Raw genomic sequence first — 20,805 nt, 5'->3', positions numbered from 1 at the left:
TTTCTACTCATGTTGCAAATCCCAGGGTCTTCTTCTGAAATGAGATTCCACACCACTGCTTAAGTCATGTAGAGAGTGTCTAGTTTCATGTAGAAACTCCCGACTTTTGTCACAAAGAAAATCAATAAAATCTGTATTAATTTCTATTTTTCACGTATATCAACTCCTGAACAAAAGAAATTATTCACCCATGTATGAGTGAATGAGTGAGTTGGGTTTAACGCCGCTTTTAACAGTATTCCAGTCATATCGCGGCCTGTCATGGTAAACTGCGGCATGGTATCTCAGTGGGAAATCACTATAAATCGGCTTCAGTCCGGTCTAGTACAAGATGTAATACACACACGTACATGCACGTCGCTATATAAGTGCAATAATCTTGGACGCGACGTTAAACCCCATTTCACCTCACCTCACACATTCATTATGAAAAAGTGGAGCTATACATTTTACTTACATTTGCAGATATTGATAAAGGAATTGACACAACAATGACATTGTATCGCCCTTTACAGTTCTGTAACAGATGGTGCTATTTATGATAACGAACTCACCACATCAGAATATCTTTATTAATTTTAAATCTCCTTACTGCACTGTACTGTATCATATTCATACACTCGGTCCTTTGCGTCCTGCCTACATCGGGGCAGTCAGGTAGCCAAGTGGATAAAGCGTTCGCTCGTCACGCCGAAGGCCCGGGTTCGATTCCGGACATGGGTACACTGTGTGAAGCCCATTTTTGGTGTCCCCCTGCTGTGATATTGCTGGAAAAAAGCGGCGTAAAACCACTCACTCACTCACTCTTACCTACATCAATTACATGTCGTATATGAGGCAAATGAGATATAAATATAGTTGTTTTTTAAATAACTCCATCTAGGAAGGGGACACTAAGGATACTTGTAAGTATCTTTTTCATTTTAATCACTGAAATTCATCTTAAAGACTACTTTCAACTACTACACCGATTTTCAGTGATCCATTCATAATTATAATTTTCACCGCGAGTTCGCCTTATTTAGAATCTGTTTCGGAGACTGGTTATTCTCGCATTTTTAAAATCTGTTTCGGAATTGAATTGAATGAAAAAATGACAAGTGAACGAGTGGGAAGGGGGTCGCCTTAATTTATCACAACTAATTTGGGGGGGGGGGGGGGGGGGGGGGGGGGGCCATGAAAGATTGACACGGTTCTATGGTTCTATTTCTTTGTCGGGGCATCAAAATATGATAAAGTCCGAAGACCAATCTCACAGCCTCCCCCACCCCCCCCACCCCCCCCACCCCACCCCCACCCGTGTAGTAAATATCTAATCCCTAAATATATATGTTTTACCATGGAAGATAAGAGCTCCTGTAAAATAAAAATATGAAGATTCAGTTAAATGCGATTTCCACGAAGAAAATAGTTCCTATGCAACACGCCATGTCCTGAAACCAACACACATTTAAAACGCAACCTAGATGGGATATCACAGCTCACTCAGCGTCCTGTTCGTGGTAGCAGAAGCCCGCTGTGGGGCGAAAGCTTTCACGTCAAATGAAGGCCCGTGGCGCCCAAATGGCCATTGGAAAGGGTTACCTTGCTTGGACGAAAATATCCTGCCTTCCATTTTCCAATTTTCTCCTGGGGTGTGGAGAGTGTCTCTTCCATTATAACATTATCCGTCCTCATACTAGTAATGGAGGGACCACTCCCCTAACAACTTATGTCACGAGGATGGGGAGTACCAGATGTCGGCAAGCGTTTAGTTCACCTCACAGGCGCCGTCGGAGATGTTGCGAAGGGGGCAGTTGATGGGGCCGCTGAGGAGCGGACATCAGACTTACGCTTAGTCTCTAAAAATGAATAATTTTGCTATAAACAAAACACACCATTTAAATTGAAAAGGAGCCCCAGTGAGGTGGAAAATTCAGACCCTGAATCAAGACTTGCTTCATTTAGGGTAAGGTGAGGTGAGGGGAAATTGGGTTTAACGTCGCGTCCAAGATTATTGCGCTTATATAGGGACGTGCATGTACGTGTATGTGTGTGTGTGTGTAGCTGCTTGTACTAGTCCGGACTGATGCCGATTTATAGTGCTAGCACACTGGGATATCATGCCGCAGTTTAACATGGATACCCCACTCAGCCGACCAGTCCTTGTTTTAGCCCCTTAATGCCGAGCTCCAGACAGGGTTACAACAAGTACCATCTTTGAACGTCTTTTGGTGTGACGCGGCCGGGTATCGAACCCCGGACCTTCCGCTCTCCGGACGGACGCTCTACCACTAGACCACGGAGGCGGTCATTACAGTAAGGGAGGGGAAAGCGGAAATCATATGGTTGAGGGAGTGTGAGACAGACTAAGTGGGCATATGCTGTGTCTTTTGTTGAGATACAGATATCTGTAATAAAGATGGTGGTCGTGCCGATAAACCAGGCGCTGGAGCCATGCATCAGCTGCAGATGATCCACCAAGCTTCGTTGTACCCATCTTCCCGAGGCAAGGGCGTTAACTGACTGTAAAAGTCCACTTTCTACCCTTGACGAACTTGGCTGGAATTTCGGAGTTATGTAATGGCTGGACCAAAGAGTATCTATAGTAGTCTATCTGTATAGTCTCCCTGTCTGCAACGAGTCAGTGCAAAGTCCAATCAAAATAGCGCAACGAAATTGACATCCGGTTCGTAAACTGCAGTGCAGATTTCTGTCTGTTGCAAGATTTACAAAGCATGTGTACCGTCAACTGGGCGTTGGCAGATACTTTCCACATGTTTTCATGTTTTTAATCAGGGAACCCAAGCAATTTGATGCACTTCGCAGGGTAAGACCCGTTTTATTACAATATAGAACTTGAAAATGGATCAGATCGTCTTGATGGAGCGCCGCCATTTTGTTTGAATGAGTGAATGAGTTCGGTTTTACACCGCTGTTAGCAATATTCCAGCGATATCACGGCAGGGGACGCCAGAAATGGGCTTCACACATTGTACCCATGTCGGGAATCGAGCCCGGGTCTTGGGCGAACGCTTTAACCACTAGGCTACCCGACCGCCCTTATTTTGTTTGAAGCAGATGCAAGTAATATGACAGGTGGAATCTGATTGGTCAGTAGGAGGGACGTAGAAGGGACATAATAGCCACTGGTGGCGCCACGATCGAGCCATGAAATTCCAGCCTCGTTCGGCAAGGGAACCTGGACTTTTATAGTCAGTTAACTCCCTCGGGAAGATGCGTGGCACTGTTTCATGACGAGATCTTGGCACTACGACTGTTTATGGTATATATATTTGAGATACGACAGTCGTTATGCTACGGTTGCTTTGTAAAAACCATGGGTTGCTAAACCAGGACGACCAATAATTGTTGATTAGTACAGGCTCCGTCCTTAAAGCAACGGAAATAACGATCGTCTTAGCGCTAAGATTGCTTTGTGGGACAGGGCCCTTCCATTACATAGCGGCGACTTCCCTGTACAGTAGAGTTTCTATAGAGTCCATGCTGTTCTACGGGCAAGGGCCCGGGTTCGATTCCCCACATGGGTATAACTTGTGGAGGCCAGGTCTGGTGTCCCCCGCCGTGATAGTGCTGGAATATGTCTAAAAGCGGTGTAAAACCATAGTTTCTCACTTAAGGGAGCTGATGTAACACTAGTATTGTTCCCGTAAGGACGGCATAACGAATGGTTTATCCGTGGGTAGGTATCAACGAACGAAAGGTCATATAGTAGTGTTACAGAGATGTGACTTCGTAGCTTTCATCTGCTATGCGTGATTATTTTAAAACAATGTAATATAATATATTCGTACCACAAGCATGTGGGGTTTAACAAGCTCGTACCACAAGCATTTGGGGTAAAATATGCTCACGCAAAAAAAACATTTGGGGTTAAACATGCTCACACAAAAAGCATTTGGGGTTTAACATGCTGGCACTACAGGCATTGGGGGTTAAACATGCTCTCACTACAAGCATTTGGGGTTTAACATGCTGGCACTACAATCATTTGGGGTTTAACATGCTAGCACTACACGCATTTGGGCTTTAACATGCTGGCACTACAAGCATTTGGAGTTTAATATACTGGCACTATAAGCATGTGGGGTTTAACATGCTCTCACTACAAGCATTTGGGGTTTAACAAACTCGTACCACAGGCATTTGGGGTTTAACAGGCTGACACTACACGCATTTGGAGTTTAACATGCTCGCACTACAAGCATTTTCGGTTTATCAAACTCGTACCACAGGCATTTAGGCTTTCACATGCTGGCACTACAAGCATTTGGAGTTTAATATGCTCTCACTACAAGCATTTGGGGTTTAATAAACTCGTACCACAGGCATTTGGGGTTTAACAGACTGGCACTATAAGCATTTGAAGTTTAACATGCTGGCACTACAAGCATTTGGGGTTTAACATGCTCACACCACAAGCATTTGGAGTTTAACATGCTCACACCACAAGCATTTGGGGTTTAATAAACTCGTACCATGGCATTTGGAGTTTACTATGCTGGTACCACACGAATCCGAGGTTGAACATGGCCTTACCACAAGCATTTGGAGTTTAACATGCCCGTACAACAGACCATTGGGGTTTAACATGCATACACCACAAGCATTTGGAGTTTAACATGCCCGTGCAACAGGCATTTGGGGTTTAACATGCTGGCACTACAAGCATTTGGGGTTTAACATGCTGGCACTACAAGCATTTGGAGTTTAACATGCCCGTACAACAGACATTTGGGGTTTAACATGCTCACACCACAAGCATTTGGAGTTAAACATGCCCGTACAACATACATTTGGGGTTTAACATGCTGGCACCACAAGCATTTGGAGTTTAACATGCCCGTGCAACAGACATTTGGGGTTTAACATGCTGGCACTACAAGCATTTGGGGTTTAACATGCTGGCACTACAAGCATTTGGAGTTTAACATGCCCGTACAACAGACATTTGGGGTTTAACATGCTCACACCACAAGCATTTGGAGTTAAACATGCCCGTACAACATACATTTGGGGTTTAACATGCTGGCACCACAAGCATTTGGAGTTTAACATGCCCGTGCAACAGACATTTGGGGTTCAACATGCTGACACTATAAGCATTTGGGGTTTAACATGCTGGCACTATAAGCATTTGGGGTTTAACATGCTTGCACTATAAGCATTTGGGGTTTAACATGCTGGCACTATAAGCATTTGGGGTTTAACATGCTGGCACTACAATCATTTGGGGTTTAACATGCTCTCACTACAAGCATTTGGGGTTTAACAAACTCGTACCACAGGCATTTGGGGTTTAACATGCTGGCACTACAAGCATTTGGAGTTTAACATGCCCGTACAACAGACATTTGGGGTTTAACATGCTTACACCACAAGCATTTGGAGTTTAACATGCCCGTACAACAGACATTTGGGGTTTAACATGCCCGTACAACAGACATTTGGGGTTTAATATGCCCGTACAACAGACAATTGGGGTTTAACATGCTCACACCATAAGCATTTAGAGTTTAACATGCTGGTACCACAAGCTTTTCGTGTTTAACATGTTCGCACCACAAGCTTTTCGTGTTTTACATGTTCGCACCACAAGCATTTGGGGTTTAACATGAGTTGGAGACATGGTAAGACAGTCACTGTGTTAGAGCAAGCGATATGTGAGGCATCATCCTTTTGGAACATCATACTTCTCCCCTCTCTCCTCATACTGAACGCGCCGCGAGAATTCCGGGGTAGAACTTGACCCTAGCGCCCTATACTTGTAGTACGCGCAATGACATGGATCAGGTGATGAGACTCGGTAACTTGGAACTATTTCTTTGAACCCGACTGTGGGACGTTGCTCCTCAGAGTATCAGTGATTGTCTGCCTGGTCCAACTCTATTATCTACAGGCTGTCGTAATATAGCTGAAATATTGGTGACTGAAAAACAAACAAACACATTTACGGCGTTTAACAACAAACACAAACAAATAAACATGCCAAACGTTGTCAACGAGGTCGTGAGTTTCAGAAGCGCACGTAAAATACGCATAGCATTGTCAGTCGGTGTTACCGTGTCGACAGCTGATGTGTCGACCGACATGCGCGTTTCCCAGCATGATGCTTGTGAACTCACGAGGTTACACGAGACTGACTGGTTAACGTCGTCATCTGTGTGTGAGTGAGTGAGTGAGTGAGTGGTGGGGGTGGCGAGAGAGAGAGAGAGAGAGAGAGAGAGAGAGAGAGAGAGAGAGAGAGAGAGAGAGAGAGAGAGAGAGAGAGAGAGAGAGAGAGAGAGAATAGGATGGTCCTTAACAGAGTGTAGTAGGGGCCATGACAGAATAACGGGCCGGGAGGGGGTGGGGGGTGGGGGTGGAGGTGGTGGAGATACACAGAGAGAAAGGGAGAGAGAGTGAATGAGAGAGGGAGAAAGAGAGGTGAGACAGAGAGAATGAGAGAGGGAGAGAGAGGGAGAGAATGAGAGATAGGTAGGGAGAGTGGGACAAAGAGAGGAGAAAGGGAGAGAGAGAGAGAGAAAGAGAGGGAGGGAGAATCGGATGGTCCTTAACATATTATAGTAGGGGCCATGTCAGATTAACTTCGTCATATGAAAGAGTCGGGTGGTCTTTAACTTCTTTTGAGTAGTATATGTGCCAGACATAGATACTCCAGTTGGTAAATACTTACATCGATTACGTCACATAAATAGGAACCATGTAGCAGAACGGGTTCGACATGAGAACAGTACAGTGTATGAAACCAATTCTCGGCCTCTACTTTTATTATATTGCTTGGGGACACGGATGTGATATAATATAACTGGAATATTGTCAAAAGCGCCATGAAACCAAACTCATTCACTCACTATTTTGCTGGAATAATGCTGAAAGCGTCGTAAAAATAATACTCACTTATCAACAGCTCTCACATCTGATGTCAAAATCTTTCATGTAAAACTGTTCCAATCTCTGATGTCAAACAGATCACACCTCTGATGTCAAACAAATCTCACCTCTGATGTCCTCAAATACCCACATGCGCTTTGTACACAAACATACATCACACACAAACATACATCACACACACACACACACACACACACACACACACACACACACACACACACACACACACACACACACACACACACATCGCTCAATTCATTCACCTCTCCGGATATCCCTTCAGTACAGTCCCTGTCACAACACAGCTTCTCTATAGCATCACCTGGGGCGAACGGGTAGCCTAGTGGTTACAGCGTTCGAAGACCCGAGTTCGATTCCCGACATGGGTACAATGTGTGAAGCCCATTTCTGGTGTCCCCCGCCGTGATATTGCTGGAGTATTTCTTAAAGCGGCGTAAAACCATACTCACTCACTTACTCACTATAGCATCACCAGCCCACAGTACCTACAGACCGACTCCGTGGTATGTAACTACTAGAAGTGGTATAAACCATCTAAATAATTCTAAGTGTCGCATGCAACTATGTAATCGACAAACAGTTAATAAAGCAAAGCCAGCTGCACTATTTGTGTTGTTTAGTTTAACTCTAAGTGTGCCAAGGCAATGCCACGGAGTCGACGTCCGCCATAGTAGCTAAATACAACAGCGTGCAAGTGCAATAACCTTGAACGTAGGGGGCACGGGTGGCCCAATCGTCTAAGGCGCCGCGATTCGTTGTGCAGAGTTGTGTCCCTTGGCTATGATTGTGGTTCGAATCCCGGTTCGCCCCGATTATGTTTCTAGGTTTGTCAGCATACGGGTTTCACCGAAGTGGTAAACGTCTGAGACCTGCATCACTTCGGGCTTCCCTCCCTCATTAAGCTGACACGCCGTGATATAACTGGAATGCTGTTAAAAGCGGCGTTAAACCCAACTCTCTCACTCACTCACTTGAACGTAACATTAAACACCGTTTAACCTCACCTAACAGTACCCAAGTACCCTGACATCACAAAGCCCAGGAGGATAGACAACTAAATAGTTAATAATGACACTTTGCAGATGAAAAGTGTATTGATCGTGACTGGACACTTAACGATGCCGGAATCCCGCCTACCGCACAGGTGGCTACACTCGGTTGAACGTGCCACAGGTCACGGCGTGGGTGCGTCTGATGGCGTACCCGTTAGTCGGAGACATTGTATACCTATCTAGTCAAATATGGATGGTTCGATTTTAATCTGCGGTGAAGCGGTTCGTGTCACGTTTACGGGAACAGGTGTCGCAAACCACAAGCCATTACTGCTTTGAATATTTGAAGAACTGCATCGGTGAAGTCAGATCAAGATAGGTATTTGTGTGCATAAATACTGTTATTGTAGTACCCGATACCTCTGCTGTATGTAAATATTGTACACAAATATCAGGAATAAAGGATAGAATGCCAAATGTTGCATCATTTATTTACGGGATTTTATGGAGAGAAAAATCAAATGTCCCCGAAAATTCTGGGGAAAAAAAAGAAATTGCCTGCCACAAAAATCACATTGTTGCAAGATGTCTTACTTAAAATAATTCAGGCTCATAGTCTTAAATAAAAAGAACATGTCTGGTTTTGCAGCTGTAGCTAAACAAATATCTCATCTCGATACCAAATCCCAGGTCAAATTATCAATAAAATGAAACTAAAACAGTTCTAGTCTGATAAGTTCAGAAATGTATATACACATGCTGCAATAAGTGCGTTAAACAGCCTTGAACAGTTATATCGCGGCGTGTCAGCTTACAAAATGTGTGAGGAAAGCCGGAATTGATGCAGGTCTTAGACATTTACCACTTTGGTGAAACCAACGAGCACGGGCATGGTGCTGACAAACCCAGAAACATAGGGCGGATCTGGGACTCGAACCCACGATCACGCGTACGGGTTTCTGGTACAGCGAATTGTGGCGCCTTGGACTGGTCCATTTGTGTCCTCCATTTGTAATGGAGCGCCTTGGACTGGTCCATTTGTGTCCTCCATTTGTAATGGAGCGCCTTGGACTGGTCCACTTGTGTCCTCCATTTGTAATGGAGCGCCTTGGACTGGTCCATTTGTGTCCTTCATTTGTAATGGAGCGCCTTGGACTGGTCCATTTGTGTCCTCCATTTGTAATGGGGCGCCTTGGACTGGTCCATTTGTGTCCTCCATTTGTAATGGAGCGCCTTGGACTGGTCCATTTGTGTCCTCCATTTGTAATGGGGCGCCTTGGACTGGTCCATTTGTGTCCTCTATTTGTAATGGAGCGCCCTGGACTGGTCCATTTGTGTCCTCCATTTGTAATGGAGCGCCCTGGACTGGTCCATTTGTGTCCTCCATTTGTAATGGAGCGCCTTGGACTGGTCCATTTGTGTCCTCCATTTGTAATGGAGCGCCTTGGACTGGTCCATTTGTGTCCTCCATTTGTAATGGAGCGCCCTGGACTGGTCCATTTGTGTCCTCCATTTGTAATGGAGCGCCTTGGACTGGTCCATTTGTGTCCTCCATTTGTAATGGGGCGCTTTGGACTGGTCCATTTGTGTCCTCCATTTGTAATGGAGCGCCCTGGACTGGTCCATTTGTGTCCTCCATTTGTAATGGAGCGCCTTGGACTGGTCCATTTGTGTCCTCCATTTGTAATGGGGCGCTTTGGACTGGTCCATTTGTGTCCTCCATTTGTAATGGAGCGCCTTGGACTGGTCCATTTGTGTCCTCCATTTGTAATGGGGCGCCTTGGACTGGTCCATTTGTGTCCTCCATTTGTAATGGAGCGCCCTGGACTGGTCCATTTGTGTCCTCCATTTGTAATGGAAATGGTACATGACACTATTAACGTCACGTGACTACAGCTGAGCACAGCCTCACTCTTGGTCATTATATTCAGCGTTCTGCTTCAGAAAGTATTCTACTGCCTTTACGCTCATCCTAACACTTTATCCCAAGGGACCAACAGAAATAAAACAGTCTGCTATTCATTCCCACTAATCCATGTACGTGCACTTTATATTTAATTAATTAAGAAGTATTTGTGATGACATCCAATGTGTATCATATTACTTTATACATTAAAGAAGCTAAACTGCATTTTCAACATTGATGACATCAATTGAAGGCCCATTGTTCGACTAAGTTGCGGGTATCAAATATCTGCTTTGTCGTTGAACGTTGGTCTCGTACAGTATACTCAGAAACATATGTCTGTGGTACACACAAGACCATGACGGACGTCTTAAACTCGTTGACACTCAGAAGTATTCTAATCAAGTGCCCTGTATGTTTCCGGCTGTTTGGCGAGTCCAGGGTTCCACATCGCCTGACGTGCTGTCTCCAGTCTGTGTGCGGACTGTGTCTCCTGGACAACTACGCTGAAAGGACGTTGCAGTGTCCCGTGTGCCGTCAACGACATCATCTACCCCACGGCGTGACCTCCCTACCCCCGGATACTCTCATACACAAGCTCATGGAGCAAGAGAAGATCAGGACCGGAAGTCGTCTGCCGTGCATGGACTGCCCTGACAACCAGTACGCCGTGTTCAGGTGTGAGGAATGTTGTGTGTGTCTGTGCAAGGAATGTCATAGCGCCCATGCCAGAAATAAATATTTCCTCAAACACAAGGTTATGACGTTAGAGGAGCTGAAAGGAAGCACTCTGGACGGATTCCGGGTCCGACATGAATGCAGTGAGCATCATCTCTCCCAAAACTTCTTCTGTAAGACCTGCGACGTAGTCATCTGTGTGTCCTGTACTGTTGAAGATCACGACAAAGAAAAAGGACACACCGTAGTCCCTGTAGCGGACGCTCATAAAGACAAGGCCCTGGTCACAGAAGAAAATATGACTCAGCTTGAGGACAAGGCTTGGAGTCTGGAGAAGAAAGTTGGAATGTTGGAGAAAACTGCTGACAGAATCGTCACGGCTAGACAAGAAGCAAGGCGGGAGATCTTGACCACATTTGATAAACTATTCGAAGAGCTGAAACTGCGGAGAGCTGTGATTCTTTCCGATGTCGAAGATAAGTCAAACGCGAATCTGGTGCTGACTGAAGACGCTTTGGAATCGAATAGGATACTTCTGAACCGGGTCACGTTATCTTCACAGAACATTAAACAACTCAGAGGACAAGCCGACAAGACGGAGGACCTGCAGCTGATGGCGTCCTCGGTCGCCTCGCTCACCGCCGTGTTGGAAGAGACGCCACTTGACGTCGACTTTGCAAGTTCGGGTGTTAGCTTTGTACCGGCCAACTCAAGCCACCTGACTTCTACTATCCAGATGACAGGGCTTGTGAGATCGGTTGTCTTTTCCCCTACAAAGAAGCCCAGGCATGTGCAGGAGGCAGACATGTATAATGCCATCTCACTGACACCAGTGGAGATACCACAAGGTAGGTGATACATGGAGTGGGAAAACACTAGAGTTGAGTTGAGTTTAGTTTAAGGTGAGGTGAGGTGAAATGGTGTTTAACGTCGCGTCCAAGATTATTGAACTTATAGAGCGACTGCATGTACGTGTGTGTGTTTGTGTCGCTGTTTGTACTAGTCCTGACTGATGCCGATTTATAGTCCTAGCTCACTGAGATACCATGCCGCAGTTTAACATGAATACCCCACTCAGACACAGAATACTGACTCCGAACCGACCAGTCCGTGTTTAGCCCCTTAATGCCGAGCGCCAGACAGGGTAATAACAAGTACCATCTTTTAACGTTTTTTGGTATGACACGGCCGGGGATCGAACCCCGGACCTTCCGCTCTCCGGGCGGACGCTCTACCACTAGACCACGGAGGCGGTCAGTTTAGTTTAAGGCCGCTTTGAACAGTTATGTGGGAGGAAAGCCCCATGTAATGCAGGTCTTAGTGGTTAAACCTGTTTGAATTAGTGTCATTTAATGTGCGTAAGTAAACAAGCGACTGGGCCTGCAAGAAGGGCACAGTTGACATGTTTTATAAACCCATGAGGATTGTGATGGTGCTGCAAATCTGAGATTCAAGCCACGATCATTTGTTTTGGGGATTTGATAAGGGACGCAACTCTACACACGAGCCTGGCCACCTGGACTTCATTTTTATACATAGAAGATCATCTCCATGGACATGTGGTGAAGACCGCCTATGTGGTCAAGTGGTAGAGTGGTAGAGTGGGTTCGATCCCCGGCCGCGTCATTCCAAAAGACGTTAAAAAATGGTACTTGTTGTTAACCTGGCTGGCGTTGGGCATAAAGGGGCTAAAATAAAGACCGGTCGGCTCGGAGTCAATATATTGTGTCTGAGTGAGGTATTCATGTCAAACTGCGGTATGATATCTCAGTGGGCTTGCACTACAAAATCGGCATTAGTCCGGACTAGTAGACGCAGCCACACTCCAACGTGCATGCACGTCGCTATATAAGTGCAACAATTTTGAATGCGATGTTAAACCCCATTTCACCTTCACCCTCACATGTGGGGAACGTTAACAGTACGAGATTCATCATATATTACTTGCTGGCCATAATGTACACCTGTCCATTCTAAGTTTCATCGCGAAACGCTCCAGCCGAAAGAAACATCACAGAAAACCTTATTTTATCCAGAAATTGACAAGGTTGTGAAACTTGCCTGAAATAGCATTTACATATATGAGTTGTATCAATTTTTATCCAATAGATTTATTGTATGAAGTGTATTGTTTGTTTTCCAGTCAGCTTCGAGGATGCATACATCGGGGGGAAAGCAGGAGTCTTCTGTGAGTATTCGATCCAGAAGCTGTAATCACATTGTTACCTACTCGCTAAAGATTTACCTACATAGACAGCTGATGTCGGTAAATTAACCATGTGCCCTCGTTCTGTCACCGTGTGCACTATATATATATCCCGTATCAGCGATTGGCTCATATATACATAGAAACTGCCCGGAAAAGGAAAGTATACACCCATGTATGAAGGTAGCAAAATATAAAACAAAATAGAAATGGTTATTCGATGGCGATGTATATATATTTCAAGCGGTATCATAGTTGTGTTTTGGACCTTAAGTGTGCAGTGTTCCGGCAACTGTTTTCAGCCTAGTTTGTTTGTTTGTTTGTTTGTTTTTTAACGCCGCACTCAGCAATATTCCAGCTGTATGACGGCGGGCTGTAAATAATCGAGTCTTGACCAGACAATCCAGTGATTTACAACATGAGCATCGATCCACGCAATTGGGATCGATGACATGCATCAACCAAGGCAGCGAGCCTGACTACCTGATCCCTTTAGTCGACTCTAACGACAAGCATAGTAACGTTGTGATAACGTCAGTAACTTTTCCATCAAATCCAATTTTCAAATGTATGCTTTCTTATGCCCGTCAGTTAATTTATTATTGTTCAACGTGGTTTTGAAGTCAGTCACTGTCTAACTTTACCAGTGATTATAAACTCAATGTCTGCGCAGCCCCGTTTTTGGAGTGGGATCCAACCACGGCAAGCAGTGACGTCACGGTATCTGGAACCATGGTTACTAACGTCCTACCAGAACCCCCTCTCCGAGACACCGGAAGTCGTCTTAAGGCGCGTCGACACGTGATGACCTCTAAACCTGTGACCCTTGAACCCTGCCAGTGCGCGCTGTACCAGCTGAAGGTGAGATTCTCCATCACTGAGGCTCCGAAGGAGAATAGTATGATATTTGAGACTGCTCTGACTAGTACCCCTGTCGATGCCGACTGGTTCAAATCAAATGGACTGAGCGTCTGCGTAGTAGCATGCGAAAACCACGAGGATCAACTCTGTCTCAAGGTCATCTATGACGGCAAAATTCTAACAGATGAGCCCCTCCTCGAAAACGAGGCTGGGGAATCACGTGATCTTCAGCTATGTGTCGTACTGGACAACGACAAGAAGAAAATGCATATGGTCGATGTCGCTGACGCCAGGATAGTGCGGTCTATTACTGATCTGGACCTGGACAAGCCGATGTGGGTCATGATGGCGCTGGCGTCCCCACAGTGGTCGGACGTCAGAGGTCAACTCATGTCAGGCCATAACGCCAGACTGACGCCTGACGTCACCAACCTTCTGTCCTCCCTGTGTTGAAGTACACCGGGGTAGGGCAAGTCCTTCACGTTCATGAGCCCTGAACATGGATCATTACGTTCACTCTCCACTATCAGTGTTGCAGTATGTAGTGAGTGAGTGAGCATGGTTTTACGCCGCTTTTAGCAATATTTCAGCAATATTGTACACATTGTACCCGTATCGGGAATCGAACCCGGGTCGTCGACGTGACGAGCGAACGCTTTACCCACTAGGCTTACCGACCGCCCCTTTGTAGTATGTAGATATGTAGAGTAGACACATATAGTATCTATACGGCAATTTTCGACCTTATGAAAGTTTAAAGTAGTCCAATTTATACACATTTTTGGGCATAAATGAGGATTAAACTCCACTAAAAAGTACAGTATAAAAAATTATTAATTTCAAAACTTTGAAACCACAGATTAATCCCACCAGACCCCTTGATATGCAGTATTTACAAAAATACTCAAAAGATACTCAGTATTTTTGTACAAATGTATTCGTCAAATATTGTTAAAAACGCAACAGTGCACGAAATTGAAAAATACGTTCAAGGAACAAATTTCTCCTGTAGATAGATTATTTATGACAGCATACTTTTCAGATGCACTGCTGATACAAAACCAATATGGTTGCAATACAAAAATGTATATTTTGGTCCCACAAATGATAGATAATGTATCATAATTATGTAGTCAGCACTACATGTAGCCTTTCCGACACAGACACAGAGACGATGGACCATGGAATTGCTGCAAAGTTAATCAGGTCTGGACTGGTCACATGCCAGCGCTCAAATGAGAGTAAATATCATCAGACAACTAATACCAATGTTATGAATATCAAAATAGACAAAAAACGATCATTTGTAATCTCCTGGTTATCATTTTCCAAAATGATACCTGTCGAGCACTATAATGTACACCCCCTTCTTTGGTGGTGGCTAAACATGAAACAAACAAGAATGGTAATTCGAAGGTGATGTAATTTATACGGGTGTCATAGTTGTGTTTTGGCCCTTCCGCGACTACAGTAAACTATGGTTATAACGAACACGCTTATGACGAAAATGTACTTTTTTGTTCCGACTATTTGCTGTAGTTATGCTGTATATATGCATATAACGAACCGTGGCTACAACGAACTAAAATTAGTGGTCCCTTTGAGTTCGTTACAACCGTAGTTTACTGTATGTTCAGCCTTATAACGTTTTGATATGGTTTATCATTTATGGTCAATTCCTATTTTCAATTTCTTTCAGATCTCCCTTAAAGAACTTATACAATATTATTTCATCTCCAAATGTTTAACCCTTATAAGCTGCAATCTAGAAGTGTAGGCTTCCATGTTTTGTTCTCTATCGGTAATTGTAAATTAATTCATCTAACACTTATACATAGTAAAGCATGTTAGTTTGAGTGTTGTTGTTGTTGTTGTTGTTGTTGTTGTTGTTGTTGTTGTTGTTGTTGTAACAAGTATTTGAACCTCTGAAGAAGTATAACCTATTTGCAGTGTCAAGACACACTGGTTCATCATGTGTTCGAATCCCTGATGTTGATATATACTATCGGAAAAATGCTGTGCTTCATACAAAGTGGCGTAAATGTTATTTTATTGAAACTAACAACACAATATGCCGTCATTCGTCTGATCAATGTTTCACTTCATTGACAAATCCCAATAGCAAGTCATGAGTGTTGCCCTGGCACAGATGCGTCTCCATATATAGAGACAATATTGTGTTTCGATGAACGCTTCGGCAACTTCGGCAACAGTCTGGCAACTTCGTTTTGCGCCATTTCCGGTTGAAGCATACCCACATCTCGTACACCTTAACTTTTTAGCTAGCCGTGTCATTGTTGACGGTTAAACAAAAGTGTTTTTATGAGCACCTGAAAGCTAAACAATCAGCTGTTCACTTTTTTTAAAAACACGTGTGTGAATATCATGCTCCCAACAAACACGCAATCATCGAAATTGTGCGCCGTGCGTGAACATGCACGTGTTAATTGTGAAACATGACCTTACAGTCGAAATGTCTTCATGAATATGTTACTTTTCCCGTTAGTGTATTAAGCATTGCCTCAATATGAAGACAGTAGCACATTATTCTGTCACGCGTTCAGGGTAGGTTCTTTTACTAGTGCTTCGTTTATATGTACTGCATGATGAAGCGCACGTAAAAGGTCCATACATTGCTATATTGGGCATTTGCCTGTCCTGCTGGAGTGAGTGAGTGAATATGGTTTTACCGAAGGCCCGGGTTTGATTTCCGGGTACGTGAGTACAATGCACTCACTCACTCACTCACTGAAAATAAAACGACAGACAACGGCCCCTGTAAAAGCGATCACTAAATGCACCCCTTTTCTTAATTGTTGTATCCGCGCTTGGATATGATAGACTTCAGTCAACTAAAAGAAATTCATAGCAATAGATTTTTCTTTGTGTTTCTATTTTCTGTGCCCTATCAAACCGCTGGTTAATTTTAATTATTACTTCAGACGACACAGGCCAGTCTTTTGGGCATTAGATACAGGACACCACCTCAAAGTACTGATCCGGAGTGAGGAACTACTTTCTTACTGATATCTCTCTACGCCTGATGCATGTGCTTAAATATGATGGTGAGATCTTAAATCAGTAGGGGACGGAGTAGACTTGCACAAGTCTCTAAGACAATGATTCCTAATTCCTCGTTCCTAGATTACATAAATAATAAGAACAAGTTGTCAGCCCGGAGAACGGAAGGTTCGTGGTTCGATTCCCGGCCGCGTCATACCAAAAGACGTTAAAAGATGGTACTTATTGTTACCCTGTCTGGCGCTCGGCACTAAGGGGCTAAAACAAGGACTGGTGGGCTCGGAGTCAGTATACTGTGTCTGTGTGGAGTATTCATGTTAACCTGCGGCATGGTATCTTAGTGGGTTGTGCACTATAAAATCGGCAACAGACCGGATAAGCAAAGCTAGTACAAGCAAACACACACACACGCACGCACGCACGCACGCACACACGTTGACTGGATAAACGGGTGGTGGTCGTACCAGTGGAGAATTCCCGTGAAGATCCGGGTCAGAATAGGTCTTCAGCAACCTTGATGTAAGAGACGACCAACGGGATCGGGTGGTCAGGATCGCTGACTTGATTGATCGTAGATCGATGCTCACGATGTCAATCACTGGATTGTCTGGTCCAGATTCGATTATTTTCAGACCGCCGTCAAACACTTGGAATGTTGTTGACTGGCGTTTAACAACTTCACACTATCCAGCTGTGAGTGCGAATGTTGCACTACGGCGGCTGGTATATATATATATATATATAAATATATCAGTTGGTGGCTGAGAGAACAAAGATCTGCGTCATAACGACACGATGACACACAATCTGTCAGGTGACAGGTCTTGTGCCAAACATGAGGTACTGGGGGACCTATTCTGACACGGAATCCCCACGGGAGAATTTAACTGTGTCTACTCTGTGGGTGTGGCATCAAGACATTTAGGTGTTATTTTCTGGCGTGTCTTCACTAAAGAAATGAATTGGCAGTAAGGAACCATTACAAGAGGGAATAATGTTTTTTAAGCCACAGTACAAACATTCAAGGTTTTTGGGAGGTAATGGTGATAATCTTTATGTATACGTGCTGTTTTACATGGGGTCACCTATATTAGCAGATAAGACAAAACATATGCTCGCTTCCTCGTCGACGTGCCACAGTTGAAGCAGTGACCCCCTCTTCCTTCATCCATCGCACACAGAATTCGAAAATAGCCAACAAACTGTAAGCAATTGCAGATTATCTTTCCCGAGCGAATATTGGTTTGTTTGTTGTTTAACGCCACACTGAGCAATTTCCTAGCTATATGACGGCGGTCTGTAAATAATCGAGTCTGGACCAGACAATCCAGTGATTGACATCATGAGTATCAATCCTCGCAATTGGGATCGATGACATGCTTCAACCGATCCCGTTAGTCGCCTTTTACGACAACCATAGTCGCCTTTTACAGCAAGCATGAGTTGCTGAAGACCTATTCGATCCCGGATCTTCACGGTTCCCATGTGGTCAGTGAGGGCAGGGATGGCCTGTGAGTTGCGTCCATTCTACAAGGGAACCACGAGTTTATAAAAGGAACACAAATCTCAAGGACTAGAAGGTCTAGAAGGCACTAATTTAGAGAAATGTCCCAACATTTGTGCGCGCCATTACTAATTACTGTTAACGTGCTGCTGTTCTGTTTCTAGGGCGCCGCGATTCGCTGTGCAGAGTTGCGTCCCTTAGGCACATCATAAACCTATGACAGTGGGTTCGAATCCTGGTTCGCCCCGATTACGTTTCTAGGTGCTCGTGGGTTTTACCAAAGTGGTAAACGTCTGAGACCTGCATCACTGCAGGCGTTCCTCCCACATTAAGCTGACACGCCATGATATAACTGGAATACTGTATAAAGCGGCGTTAAACACAACTCACTCTTTCCCCCTAGCCCTTGTCTTCCAGACCCTAGAGAATAAATAATTATTACAAAATGAGTCCAACTCAAGTCTAGAATGATTGGGCAAGTCTAGACTGCCTCAGCTCTCGAAATTAAGCATTGTTCTGGGCTCCATTTGGATTTTTATTTTATTTTGTAGATACAGTAAAGTACGTTTATAACGAACACGCTTATAACGAACTGACGGATATAACGAACTGATTTTTTTGTCCCGACTATTTGCTATAGTTATGCTGTATATATGCGTATAACGAACTACGGTTATAACAAACTAAAGTTAGTGGTCCCTTCGAGTTCGTTATAACCGTAGTTTACTGTATATATGTTTTTAAATAAGAGAACTTTATTTCTGGGATTAAATGTTAGTCTCCCTGCCGCAGGGCGGCTTCACGTACCAGCTGTGTCAAATGTCATGGGAATGTATACCAACAGACCTGCTCGATGGCCACCCACAGCCCCACCCCCTACGCCATCGTGATGGGGGTGTCCCGGGGACGGTGCTGCACGTTCGTGGAGTGTTGGTGGCTTAAACCTTAACATGGTCCCCCGACACCCATCAGCCAAGATCAAAGCGTTCTGCTTGAACCATCGGGGCCTACTTGCACAAACCGACGTTAGTGCGTATCGTAAGACTGCTGTGTGTCTCTGTTGAAGTGTTGGAGTATCACAAAGTCTTAGCACTAAGATTGCTTTGCGCAGATGGGCCCCGATCCACAGTTTGTAGACTTGTGTCCAGCGTGATGGAGGTCTTGAGCTTCTTAAGGTGCTATTGGGTTAGGCTATGATAAATTAATGGTTAGATTTTCATCCTTGTCCACCTCATTACTAAATATCAGAGTGAGTGAGTGAGTATGCCAGGTTCAGCAAATAGCCAGCAATATCACGGCGTGGGACACCAGAAAAGGTCTTCACACATTGTACCATGTTGGAAATCGAACCCAGGTCTTCTCCGTGACGAGCGTACGTCTCAACCACTAGGGGGGTGGTCAGATAGCCTAGTGGTTAAAGCGTTCGCTCGACATGCCAAAGACCCGGGTTCGATTTCCGACATGGGGACAATGTTTGAAGCCCATCGCTGGTGTCCCCCGCCGTGATATTGCTGGAATATTTTTAAAGCGGCGTAAAACCATACTCACTCACTCAACCACACACCTGAAACACACGCGCGCGCACGCACGCACGCACGCACACACAGCATAGGGTCGTAATAAAAGCTTTTTGTGTTCCCTTTGAGAGCTTTAACACTTGAAAAACACCACACACGTTGTCTAACCGAACACTAATTCTTCACATAATCATATCAGTTGATATATAACATACATGGATACCATGAAAAGTATGTCTCACGTGTTGTAAAACATTGAATGAAACTCTGAGACAAGTAAATAATGCACGGTGTCCTTGAGTATTCAACGCAAACGATAACAGTGAAGAAAGTGTTTTAGTCGAACATAAAATATTACAAAACTGGTATTTCTAGTTTGTTCAGTGATTATTATTCAATATTAACCAACTTGTGTCGCGTGATTTTGTGTTTAATGGAAAATAATTTTAAAAAACGGGTTCTAATATGTTTGTTGACGGACTACAGGTGAGTTGTGCGTCGCTGTCTGTGAGTGTCGAGTGTCGAGTGTCGAGTGTAGTATGGCATCTTTTCAGGGGCTACTGATGACACCACCGTGGCGCACTTCACATGTGTGTATGTTGATGAACGCCGCACTCAGCAATATTACAGTTGTATGCATGCAGGCGGTCAGCGTACATAATCGAGTCTGGACCAGACAATCCTGTGATTGACACAATGAGCATCGATCTACGTTATTGGGATACAATGACAAGCATCAACCAAGTCAGCGAGCCTGACCACCCGATCCCGTTAGTTGCCTCTAACGATAAGCATGGGTTGCTGCTGAAAATTCTACCCGGATATTCACGGAGGTTCTCCACATGTACGACCACCAGCTGTTAATGCTCCGTTCGGCGTTTGTCGGCAGATTATCTTGAATGCATACTGTATAATCGCTTTATCAAAACTGAACATGGTGGGTAGATAATAAATAATTGTTAAATCATAAGTAGATTATTACATAAGTATTAAATGATTTTTGTAATTTATTTATGTGACCTAAGATCCCTCAAAGCAAACTGTAGGTAACAAAGACGGGAATTAAGGTTTTATTCCTAGATGAATGTTTACCTGTTGTGGCGCTTAACCCGCGACTTGTTGCCTCATTGTGAGCTGACTGACTGATCAGCTGAGCCTGAACCGTATGGTCGGAACACGTCCTCACAAAACAGTTTAACTGTTGA

The 20,805-nt window shown here is 44.3% G+C and overlaps 2 protein-coding genes across 2 annotated transcripts; one reads left to right on the top strand and one right to left on the bottom strand.

Moving 5' to 3' along the window:
* Nucleotides 1-8,850: 8,850 nt before the first annotated feature.
* Nucleotides 8,851-9,756, bottom strand: LOC125379943 (proline-rich protein HaeIII subfamily 1-like). The gene has a single exon (XM_048395847.1). The coding sequence runs from the start codon at nucleotides 9,754-9,756 to the stop codon at nucleotides 8,851-8,853; it is 906 nt and encodes a 301-aa protein (XP_048251804.1).
* Nucleotides 9,757-10,171: 415 nt separating this feature from the next.
* LOC124135265 (E3 ubiquitin-protein ligase TRIM71-like) lies at nucleotides 10,172-15,395 on the top strand. The gene is made up of 3 exons (XM_046500533.2): nucleotides 10,172-11,339; nucleotides 12,635-12,679; nucleotides 13,371-15,395. The coding sequence occupies exons 1-3, from the start codon at nucleotides 10,172-10,174 to the stop codon at nucleotides 14,009-14,011; spliced, it is 1,854 nt and encodes a 617-aa protein (XP_046356489.2). The 3' UTR covers nucleotides 14,012-15,395.
* Nucleotides 15,396-20,805: the final 5,410 nt, after the last annotated feature.

Source organism: Haliotis rufescens, unplaced genomic scaffold (assembly GCF_023055435.1).
Source record: "Haliotis rufescens isolate VD_foot unplaced genomic scaffold, xgHalRufe1.0.p SCAF_15, whole genome shotgun sequence".
Taxonomy (NCBI): domain Eukaryota; kingdom Metazoa; phylum Mollusca; class Gastropoda; order Lepetellida; family Haliotidae; genus Haliotis; species Haliotis rufescens.
Note: the sequence above shows the minus strand (reverse complement) of the source record. Positions and strands in the feature narration are given on the sequence as shown.

What these genes read in the sequence shown, in the direction of transcription:
- LOC125379943 (XM_048395847.1), bottom strand. Translation starts at nt 9,756, where the DNA reads ATGGAGGACACAAATGGACCAGTCCAGGGCGCTCCATTACAAATGGAG.
- LOC124135265 (XM_046500533.2), top strand. Translation starts at nt 10,172, where the DNA reads ATGACGGACGTCTTAAACTCGTTGACACTCAGAAGTATTCTAATCAAG. An exon ending in ACCAGTGGAGATACCACAAG is followed by an intron (nt 11,340 to 12,634) that starts GTAGGTGATACA and finishes TTTGTTTTCCAG; the next exon opens with TCAGCTTCGAGGATGCATAC. An exon ending in GGGGAAAGCAGGAGTCTTCT is followed by an intron (nt 12,680 to 13,370) that starts GTGAGTATTCGA and finishes ATGTCTGCGCAG; the next exon opens with CCCCGTTTTTGGAGTGGGAT.